This window comes from Perna viridis, chromosome 8 (genome assembly GCF_037379345.1).
Source record: "Perna viridis isolate PV_CMFRI_1.1 ecotype Kerala chromosome 8, ASM3737934v1, whole genome shotgun sequence".
In the NCBI taxonomy this organism is placed as follows: Eukaryota; Metazoa; Mollusca; class Bivalvia; order Mytilida; family Mytilidae; genus Perna; species Perna viridis.
The window spans coordinates 48,999,682-49,011,921 of record NC_142452.1 but is presented as its reverse complement, the minus strand read 5'-3'; the positions used below and the strand labels follow the sequence as shown (position 1 = coordinate 49,011,921).

The window sequence follows — 12,240 nt, the reverse complement described above, 5'->3', positions numbered from 1 at the left end:
GCATTATTCCAGTGACTTTAAAGTACATTATCATATGATGTAAGGATCTATGAAGAATACCAAAAGCTTTTCCAAACTAGAACATTCTTCAGAAACCACTGTTAGTAGGATAGCAGGCTATCGATTTAATGCTCCGGAATAAAATATGGCTACATTATATATAGATGGAAAGCGTATTTCAAGCTTTATCAAAATATCGATGTTGTACACAAATTGTACAAAACTGCGTCAATACTTTCTGCATGTTTTTGAAATATTTAATTAAAAATTACAGCTTCAGGTAACCCTTAATGTTTACTTTGAAAGACAGTTTTCATAATCAAAATAGACTTTTTAACAATGTGTATTTGTAATGGAAAACATGGTGCCCTCACAAAACGCAAAATTTTACAAACTGTGACCACAATACGTGACAATTCTAATTTGAAAGTAGAATGATTTTCCTAAAAATAATACTTATTATAGCTGTATTATATTTCGGTGCATTAAACTTCACTGTTTGATGACTTTTTTAACCTCTGCTATTCTACTATGTAGGCATAGCTTTCATATGAGGTATGATATACTTACAGTCATTTAATTATCATTTATTTTCCAAATTTTTCAGTGTCTATTTAAGATTAAAATTATTATTTTTCAGAAATGTATGGATTTGTTAAATGTCAACTGTACATCAGTGACAATGGTATGTATATAAGTAACACTAGATTAAATGGAGAAGTTTGGGCTAAAAAAACAATATCTTATCGTTATGGTGTATCCATCAGCACTATGAAAACTGATTTATTCAACGGGTCATAGTTTTCCTTTCCTCGTTTGTCTACCCTGGACTTGACTTTTTATGAGCAACTTGGCGGGTGTTTCTAGAAAAGCAGTGGACGCTTACCCTACCGGTGCACCTGGTCCATGCTCCCAGTTTTTAGTGGAGTCCGAGTTGCTCATTTACTTTTGTTACTTTGTATGTATGATTTTAGTTACTTTATGTTCTTTGTTGTGTATGTCTGTTTTCCATGTCTGGTCTTTGTCCCTGGATTACATTCTTTTGATTACCGCTATAACCTTGGTTCCCTTGATTACTCTTAGTACTATGGCCCTCCTTTGTCTCTTTTTAGGGTGTCATATTCTATTTTTTTTAAACCATATGAAAAAGTATGATAAAACAATGTTGTCTTTGCTGTGAACAGCACTGTAATGACTTTTTCATGAAAAAAATAGAACTTCATCTTCATCCTTTATACATGAAAAAAATGGCCTGAGAAACATTAAAATGTGTCTGAATGGCCTCAGTTAAACATCACTAATGCTGCTTAGTCGAATTTTGAAAAAGAATGTACTTTCGTCAGGCAATGTCTTCTGAAGAGTGAAATTTTGTTTTGAATTCCAGTACCAAGGCAATTAAGATAACATGTTCATGATGGATGAGCTTCATCATATGACCTACGTTTTCTGTTCAAATTATTAGTGGGTTAATTTTATTAGTAGAGTGTCTTCATGAACATATTAAAAGTTCCATTACAGTAATCTATTTTGAGGCATTTAAGGTGGTGCCAAATAATAAGTGAATTGTTCTCTTTTGGTTTTAATAAGTGTTATTATTCTCTTATATTTCTAAGTCATTATGTTTCAAGCCTTTAGGAATCATCTATATTATTTTAGATGACAAGTGTCGTGTTACCAGATATGGTGGCTAAAGGAATGGGTGTAGTAATCAATGTGGCTTCAGCTTCTGCTGTCAATCCAACCCCTCTTCTAACTGTCTACTCTGCCTGCAAGGTAAGATCTGATTACAGTATCTTAATTGATTTTAAGTTAGTGATGTCAAAGGTCAATACAACTTTAAAATGAAGATGTTTCTAATCCATTATTAGCTCACCTGGCCGTAGGCCATGTGAGCTATTTCCATCACTTGGCATCATTAACAATTTCTTCAAACATCTTCTCCTCTGAAACTACTGAATAAATTTGCATGAAACTTATAATGATTGTTTGATTGGTTAAAAAACGTGGCAGCCGTTATTAAAAATAGAACATAGGGGTCAGACAACAGATTTTTGCATATATCTCCAAAACCGTTAGGTTAAGCCAAATTCTGACATAGGGTTAAAGTGTTCAGCATAATGAGATCTATTTGGTCAAATATTGGTGAAAATCTGTTGACCCATGTTGGAGTTATTATCTTTTTTGGACGTTTTTTTGCTGTTTTTGATGTTATTACTTTTGAAAATCTTCTCAAAAACTGCTATACAGAATTCAATGAAAGTTGGTATTTTTGTTTTTTAGGGTATCCTTAATATATTCTTAAGATATCCTTATTATGAGGCCTTCAAAAGTCTCTGCTGGATCAAAGTTGTCAGACGACTCCATGTAAGGATTATTACCCTTGAGAGGTGAAAAATGATTTTTTTTTTTTTTTTTTTTTTACAGTTTTTAGCCTATATCTTGAGAACTATGATAGATAGAAGGAAACTTTCAATTGTTGAAATGATTCTTATTATAAATCCTACAAGTCTCTGGGATCAAAGTTGTCAGTCAACTCCATATAAGAGTTATTCCCTTTGAAAGGCAAAAAATTATATTTTTTGCAGTTTTCAGTCAATATCTTGAAAACTATAATAGATAAAATGAAACTTTTGATTGGTGAAATGACAAATTCTACCAAAGTCTTCTTGGAGGCAAAATTGTCTGACAACTTGTTAGAGTTATTGCGCTTGGAAGGCAAAAATTTAACCAGGTGAACGATTCAGGCTGCTGGGAGCCTCTTGTTTTATAGATAGACTCAATTATGTATTGGGTTCACTTCAATACTGAGGTCTGAGGTAATTACACTCTCAACCTTTAAAACAGGTGTTATCTTATATTGTTTAAAGCCTTGTGAGCTATTGCCAGGACTTGGCATTGGTTGTTCTTGTTGTCTTTGTAGTTGTCTGTCATCATTAACAAATATTCAAAGCTCTTTTCCTCTGACACTTCTTGACCAATTAGAACCAAACTTGGTATGAATATTCCTTGGGGTATTAAGAAACCGTGAGGTTTAGCCAAATTTTGACATAGGGTAAAAGTGTTCAGCATGATCAAATTTTTGTGTTAATGTTTTAAGCCATGTTGGAGTTATTGACCTTTTTCAATGTTTTTTGCTTTTTAGCGCACCTGGCTACACCGACTCTCCTTTGAACTACTTGACCAATTAGAACCAAACTTTATATGAATGTTCCTTAGGGTATTTTGCACAGAACTGGTGTGGGGATTTATTGATCTGTTGAACAACATGGCCCCTGTTACTAAAAATAGAACATGGGGTCAGACAGAAATTGTTTGCATACATCTCCTAAACCATTAGGTTTAGCCAAAGTTCTGACATGGATGAAAGTGTTCAGCATGATGAGATCTATCTGTGTCAAATTTTTTTTCGTTTTAATTTGTTGAGCCATGTTGGAGTTAATGCCATTTTACGATGTTTTTTCCCTATTTTCCATGTTATTTCTTTAAAAAATCTTCTCCTCTGAAACTACTAGACCAATCAGAACCAATCCGTAGATTGTTCGGCATTGAACTGATTTGGGGATATTTGATCTGTCGAAAAACATGGCAACTTACTGAAAATAGTACATAGGGGTCAGACAGAAGTTTTTCCTTTTTATGTTAAAAACTGTTAAAGGTTAAACCAAATCTGATGAGGTAAAAGTGTTCAGCATGATGAAATCTATTTGTGGTTATTTTTTCTTGTTTATCTTGTTTTGCCATCTTGGAGTTATTGCCCATTTTTGACTTTTTTTTTTCATAGTTATTTCTTTCAAAAATCTCCTTTGACACCACCAGACTAAATATAACTTAACTTAGTATGAATATTTCTTTGGGTATTCTGCATGCATAGAAGTAATGTTTGGATTTTTGATTTGATGAAAAAACGTGGGAGCTGTTACTTAAAATAGAACAGAAGAGGTAAGACAGACATTTTTCTCATATATGTCCAAAACTGTTACATTAAGCCATATTCTTTCAATTGCTGAAACGATCCTTATAATATGGCCTACAAAATTATGCTTTGTATAAATGATGTCGAACTATTCATTGTTAGAGTTATTGCCCTTGAAAGGGAAAAAATGATGTTTTTTTACAGTTATCAGCCAATATCTTGAAAACTATGATAGAAAAAACTTTCAATTGCTGAAATGGTCCCTATATTATGGGTTACAAAAAACTGTGTTGGATCAAAGATGTTTGATGATTCTTTGTAAGAGTTATTGTCCTTGAAAGGCAAAAATTGAACCTGATGAGCAATTCAGGCACCTGAGAGCCTGTTGTTTTAGTAGTAAATTCTGGTAACTTTGCATGTATTTATTATTTCAGGCCTTTGTCCATTATTTTACCATATGCCTTGAGAAAGAGTATAGTGCTAGAGGAATTGATGTTCAGGTAATGATGGTTATAGTTTTATTATAATACCTGATGCTTTGAAAAGCTGGTGATCAAGGTGTCTGTCTCTCCTTCAGTCCTTCAATTAACCATCTGCAACTCTTTCAAAACTACTGAATGAAATTCAATGAAATTAGCATACATTCTTAATTGCATGAATTACTGGGGGTTCATTTTTATTCATTCTTATTTATTTGCATGGTTTTTATGGTCCTTGTTGGACCACAAAATAATAATTCCAACAAACAACATTTTTTATACAGATAGTGTAAAGGCTGCATTATTGGAGTTACACAGGGGAAGAAGCCATATCTAGTGGTATCAACCAAAGCCTATCAAATGTTCACAAAATATTAAATACTAACAAATTTTTTGTTCTAAATCTTGAGCTTAACTGGATTTGCTTCTATGATAATTTGCAGAAATGCTCTGAAATTTGTCAATGTTTTATTATACTCCCACTGGCACTTATATAGTGGATGAGGTGTCCATCCCTCATTTTTTTGTCCATCCTTCCTTCATTCCATACATATTTCCTTCCTTCCATTACACAGGGGGAACCTATCTCTAATCTCTTATCTCTTTCTACACTACTAGATAGAATTGAATGAAACTTTCACAGTTTCTTTATTACACGTTCCCACTGTGCACCTCCTATTTTAAATTTGATCCAAATCAATTTTGTGGTTTCACATATCCAAACGTGAACTTTGTGAATATGGGGACATAGTGGGGGCCATTTCTGGCACATTGATCCTCCTACACCACTGAATGGATTTGAATGAAACTTTCAATGAATGTTTATTACATGTTCCCATTGTACACGTCCTATTTAAGAATTTGTTTGGTGTGAATATGGGGACATGGTAGGACCCATCTCTTCACTGCTCTAACACCACTGAATGTAGTTGAATGGGACTTTCACTGAATCTTTATTGTTCAATTGTGCACTTCCTATTTTAGATTTAGATTGGAAACATTTTGCGGGTTTCACATATCAAAACATGGACTTTGTCCTTGTGAATCTAGGGACCATCTCTTGTCTGTTGCTCCTCTTACACCACTAATTGGAATTGAGTGAAACTTTCACTGAATTTTTATGAAATATTCCCATTGTGCACCTCCTATTTTAGATTTTGATTCAAATCAGTATGAAGGTTTAACGTTGCATGTTATCACATGGTGGAGTGGAGGGTATCAAGTTACTGAGCATTACTCTCAGTTTTTGTAGTTGATCCATGAACCACAAATTCAAGAATCCAAGGAAACCACAAACATTGATATCAATGAAATAAATTAAACCACAGTATGATAAAGTGCATATTCTACTTTATTTTAATCCATCTTCCAGTGAATGTAATATGATGCACTACTTTTTTTCCAACTTTTTTTGCCCTGTAAGATTTAATGGTTACCTGATCCATTTATCATACATCATCATCAGGATCAAAAACAAATACGACAATACAACAGCTGATCATTTGTGAATATGGGGACATAGTGGTGGCCAAACAGGTCTCAGAATAATTCAGACAATACAACAGCCGAACAGGACTCAGAACTAATCAGACAATACAACAGCCAAACCGGACTAAGAACTAATCTTACGATACAACAGCCGAACAGGACTCAGAGCTAATCAGACAATACAACAGCTGAACAGGACTAAGAACTAATCTTACGATACAACAGCCGAACAGGACTAAGAACTAATCTTACGATACAACAGCCGAACAGGACTAAGAACAAGTCACACAATACAACAGCTGAACAGGACTCAGAGCTAATCATACAATACAACAGCCGAACAGGACAAAGAACTAATCTTACAATACAACAGCCGAACAGGACTAAGAACTAATCTTACAATACAACAGCCGAACAGGACAAAGAACTAATCTTACAATACAACAGCCGAGCAGGACTAAGAACTAATCACACAATACAACAGCCAAACCGGGCGAAGAATTAGTCACACAATGCAACGGCCGAACAGGACAAAGAACTAATCTTACAATACAACAGCCGAGCAGGACTAAGAACTAATCATACAATACAACAGCCGAACAGGACTAAGAACTAATCTTACAATACAACAGCCGAACAGGACTAAGAACTAATCTTACGATACAACAGCCGAACAGGACTAAGAACAAATCATACAATACAACAGCCAAACAGGGCGAAGAATTAGTCACACAATGCAACGGCCGAACAGGACAAAGAACTAATCTTACAATACAACAGCCGAACAGGACTAAGAATAAGGAAAAAATAAATTGCACAAACCAAATGAAAAACTTTATTGAACAAAAAACCCTCCATTTTTAATTATGGAAAAGTACACATTTCAGGGTTTATTTGCAAGTATAATACATTACTCTCAACATATTAGAGATATAAGACAAGTCATTTTTACATTTTATTTTAACAGTGTGTGATACCATATTTTGTGGCTACCAACATGTCCAAAATTAGGAAAGGAAACTTTTGGATTCCCTACCCTCAGCAATATTCAAACAGTGCCTTAAATACAGTGGGTTTAGAGAAAGTAACTAACGGTTGGTGGAGCCATAGTTTAACTGTAAGTGTCTGGGTTCTGTAGCCTTACATTCAGTCTGGTTAGTATTTAAAGAAAGTCACTAACGGTTGGTGGAGATAAAGTTAAACTGTAAGTATCTGGGTTCAGTAGCTTTACATTCAGTCTGGTTAGTACTTAAAAAAAGTCACTAACAGTTGGTGGGGCCATAGTTTAACTGTAAGTGTCTGGGTTCTGTAGCTTTATATTCAGTCTGGTTAGTATTTAAAAAAAGTCACTAACGGTCGGTGGAGATAAAATTAAGCAGTAAGTATCTGGGTTCTGTATCTTTACATTCAGCCTGGTTAGTATTTAAAGAGTCACCAACGGTTGGTGGAGACAAAGTCAAACTGTAAGTATCTGTAATCTGTAGCTTATGATAAAAAATATATTATATTTTACTTGTAACGAATTTAATTAATATTCAAAATTATATTGTTTAAAGTTTATCTGAAATTGAAGCAGTAATTTTGTTAATAAGGCAAATAAATATTGGCAGTACAATAATCGCAATAATTGAAAATTTGCATTTTGGAATATTTTATGGGTAGCCTTGAGCTGACATTTTTCATCCCAGTTGGGAGACGTCTCTGACATAGTCACCATATCCGTTCTCGTTATATTAAAGCTAACGTCTAATTAGAAAATCGAAAAGAAAATTACATTTTTCTGAATTAAAGATCCACTAATGAAAACAAACGCTAGTAATTTAGACAAACCCGTCTCCAGTGTTCAATTCACACCGTGTAAGCACATTGGTTAAAATTTAGACTAATAAAATAGCATTAAGTTATGATTTAATTAACGAAATGACATCATTTTTTCAGGGATGGCTCATTAATTTGATGCCACAGTGTGTTCAACTATCTACAGGAATGAGCATGCTCCAAGGTGCCAGAAAAAAAGGTTTAAAGAAACTAAATGCTCCAAAGAAGGAATAGTTTAGTGGATTATATATTTATTTATTTGATTACCATTCAAAATAAAGTTCTTTTTTTTTAATACTTTATAATAAAATATTATTTGAATGATAAGTTTTTGATCGCTCATATTTTGATGGCCTGTATATGGTGTGTCTATTGTTCCAAGCATATTTCTTGAAAGGTTTGATATCAGTGTCTAATCCTATCACCGTAAGGGGATTTTAATAGGCCAAAAATAGATGAGACATTTCTTTGTTTTATTGTTTTTATGTAAGTTGTTGCGAGCACAAAAGAAAAAAAAAACAATCTGTCGTTCAGAGGTGATAAAAAGACAACGCAGAAAATTCAATTTAAAGCTTTTTAGACCACAGCCATGGTAAAAAAAGTGATAAACACATGACCAGCATTTCGTGCAACACATAAGCTGCGTCTATTACAGAGTAATCAAGGGAACCAAGGTTATAGCGGTAATCAAAAGAATGTAATCCAGGGACAAAGACTCAGACATGGAAAATAGCATTACACAACAAAGAACATAAAGTAACTAAAATCATCCATACAATGTAATAAAAGCAAATGAGCAACTCGGACTCCACTAAAAACTGGGAGCATGGACCAGGTACGCTGGTAAGGTAAGCGTCATCTGCTTTTCTAGAAATACCCACCGAGTTGCTCATAAAAAGTCAAGTCCGGGGTAGACAAACGAGGAAAGGAAGACTGACCCGTTGAATAAATCAGTTTTCATGGTGCAGATGGATACACCATAACGATCCACATGTTCATGATGACAAAATTATGAAGAACCTAGTCTTATTAGAATCTAAATAAATCACGGAAACTCCAATTAATCATTGTTTTACTTCAGGCAGGCCATTTATTTCGATATTTAACAATTCAACCGAAATGACCATTGTAAATTACTGGTAATATGAAGTTTCCGTTATTTATTTCTTAATTCATAATGTGAGACTGTAGCTGATGTCCTTTTTCTTTTAGTCCAAAACTCAAATTAGGCAACAACCTGTATTACAATGCCGTATTTTTTATTAAGATAAAATGTTTTGAATGCATGTAATGTGCGATCCAAAATACTTGTACATTTTTATACATTTTTTTTACATACTCGGTTAAAATCCCGACTTAAAAACATTATACATCGTTGTTTTTCCAAAAAAGATGGTACACCTAGATACAAATATATAGTTTTTGGTAGAGATTCCTCATACTTTGTAAGAAATATTCCAAATATACAGAGGAAGATGTTTACAAAATGCTGGAATTTTTTATCGACAACATATTTGTCCAGTGTGGTGGACGTGTTTTTCAACAAACGGTCGGCATTCTAGAGAATTTTACGGGTGTAGTATAGACTTGACTGTACATTTATATCAACTTGGTTATCGTGCTATCCTTCTTTTACATATATATCCTAAAAGAGAATATACCTTTATTACATTACACATTTTTTTTTGTTTTTATAATTTTTATGAAAAAAAAATATTTATCATTCTATTAATAAAATGCATAGATATAACGTAAATATAACTAATCGTATTATTCCTTTCCTTTACTTCGTGATACAGGATAAAATCCTTGACAGTCTGTACGTAAAGAAATCAACACTAACCTGTCCTACTATTGTTGCATAAAAAGTAACTCTATATAAATACAGAAATTATTGCGAAAAATGCGGTTGCATTTAGACTTGAATTTAGAAATTAGACGAAATGGAATTTTCAATATAATAATTGCTCAGGGATGACAAAATCACAATAAACGATGCAAGCAAATAAATACCGTAGTACAGTCATTAACAGACTGGTGAATTTTCTCTTAAAAGAGCCCTTTCTTAAGTATGAGATTTTTAAAGACCTAACACATATTATCGATGAAGCTAAAACAGTGCGCAACTTGATGCCTCGTTAAAACTACGACACCTTGCTTTTTTTTTAAAGAACTTTATATGACATTATTAGTTTTACCGTTTGTCACAAAAAAACATGCAACTTATGATTGAGAATTGACACAACAATCGTAGGCAGTATCAGGCAGATGTATTTCAACAAAACTAAACTTGATTTATATTTAGTTATCTTCAGGTCATGAGCCAGTTTTAAGACACTTTGATTATATTTTTATGAATCATCCAGACGTTTTGAAATACATTTTAAATTTGCTCCAATATGGAAAGTAATGTTTTTTACTCTTTCCCTTGATTATTTTTGATCTATTTGTCAAATGCATATTAATGAATGATTCTGTTTCAAACGAATTGACAGCACCAATGGTTCTTAAAAATGTGTACCTTTTCGGTAGTTTTTATTTGTGTTTAGTTAGAACACATACAATATTTTTCAAAATTTTGAACTCGATCTACATTTTGACTCGCTTGGTATCTAATTCATTCTATTGAATGTTCTAAAGAATCAAATCAGATTTATATTACCCATAACACTGCTGACACTGCAAACGATAGAATTCTAGTGCGATACAAAAAGTCTGCGTAGCCTCAGCAAGCTCTGGCATAACGTATGAGTTGTGATGTGAACACTCCATCCTCAGGTGCTGAAGGGATGTTCCACAGACGAATGAATAGTTGACAATTTTGAATGAAACGTCATCATGTTTGTCGTAAAGTTTGGTCAATAGTTTTCCTTTACCATCGATTTCTAAGTGTAGGTCAAGATACGAGGCTGACTTTACAGTGTCTGTAGTATCCTTTATCTCAAGTTCTTTGGGGTAGATGCGATGTATCAAATCCCCAAAATAGGATTGTTTAAAGATAATACGTCATCTATATAGCGGAAAATGAGATGAAAGGATCTAGCTAAACGATACTCTTTCTTTCGGATCAGATCAGCTATAAAGTCAGTGGAAAGCCGACCGTTTGTTGAAAAACGTGTCCACCACACTGGACAAATATGTTGTCGATTAAAAATTCCAGCATTTTGTAAACATCTTCTGTATATTTTGGAAGATGATTTGGAATTATTTCTTACAATGTATGAGGAATCTCTACCAAGAACTATATATTTGTATCTAGGTGTACCATCTTTTTTTTTTGAAAAACAACGATGTTTAATGTTTTTAAGTCGGGATTTTAACTGAGTACGTGGAATATAAGTATACAGTGTTGAAAAATCATAGGTTTTAATGCTACTATATTCTGATAATAGTCTTGAACTGATTGTCTCCAAAAGATCTTTCCAATTTTTCAGGATCCACATTGAATTAATACCACTACGGCAGTAACAAGTGTTGTGATAGGACTGCAAACCCTCTTTGACAGCTGTGAGTATAGAAGTTAAAAGTTTTGAAAGATGTTTGGTGGTACATTTTGCAGATCCAGCTATGTAATGTTGTTTGTATGGATTCTTGTGGAATTTAGGAATGCAGTACATAGACGGTAAATCATACTCATCGTTCTTGGTAGACACCAAAAGAGGATAGCACAGATTTATGGTTTTCCACAATTTCTTCTTTGGAGAGTGTGGTAGCAGTATAGGTCTTATCACTGCTGTCATTTTCTACGTGTACCTCTAACTACATTGGATGTGAATCGTTTTGCAGACAAAAACAATTGTTTAGGGCTTTGTCTGCTGTTACGACAGCATACTTGTCATGTATTGTAGACAATGGTTTTGCTACATCAGGGTCCTTGCATTTGCATTCATTGACCTATTTAAAACTTTCATCCGTTTCAAAAGTAAGGACCTCACGGCCTTTAATCACCCTGGCAGAGAATCAATGTCGTCTTGTTCTCGTTTTATCCATTTTCTTGCGTAGTCCTCCACGGCATCCATAAGAACTTTAAAGTTATAATTCCAATTTATGGAGCGCGTTCACGGTACCTGGGACCTTTAGAAAGGATATTACGCAGAGAATCGTTTTCGATGATGGACAAATCTCCCGCAACGACGTGACCGGAAGGATCATATTTGAGTGGAGAGTTTTTGCAAAAACAGTTAGGTTGTTTAGACTTGAAGTCCTCAATCTCGAGGTTCTGCAATAGCCTTTTATAATTGAAAATTTTGGATGCAATGGGTGAAGTATAGTAATATGAAATAATTGGTATGGATTTGCTTTGAAATATGGGGGAATTTTGTTGGGAACATTTTTGTGATGGAGGATGTTAGCATCTATACCTTTTTTGACAAACGGTAGTGGAAGAAGTGATCGTTTTTCTTCATCTTGACTTTTCACACAAACTGGTTTAAAGAGACTGTGGAATCCAAAATCTAAAATGATGGCAGGAAGTCTGTATAATGATGAGGTAGGGTCATAAACAGGAGTGTCAAGGCTTGTTTTGTAAAGGGAGTGTAGTAG

At 33.9% G+C, this 12,240-nt stretch overlaps 1 protein-coding gene across 1 annotated transcript in view; it reads left to right on the top strand.

Annotated features, from left to right (window-relative positions):
• Positions 1-8,025, top strand: part of LOC148610827 (very-long-chain 3-oxoacyl-CoA reductase-B-like) — a 36,025-nt gene extending 28,000 nt beyond the window's left edge. The window contains exons 6-10 of the mRNA XM_088596222.1: positions 641-685; positions 1,657-1,773; positions 4,348-4,413; positions 6,848-6,997; positions 7,819-8,025. Of these exons, the coding sequence (XP_088452348.1) occupies positions 641-685; positions 1,657-1,773; positions 4,348-4,413; positions 6,848-6,997; positions 7,819-7,932 (492 nt within the window). The 3' untranslated portion in view covers positions 7,933-8,025. The remainder of the gene's footprint in view (positions 1-640; positions 686-1,656; positions 1,774-4,347; positions 4,414-6,847; positions 6,998-7,818) is intronic.
• The last annotated feature ends 4,215 nt before the right edge of the window (positions 8,026-12,240 follow it).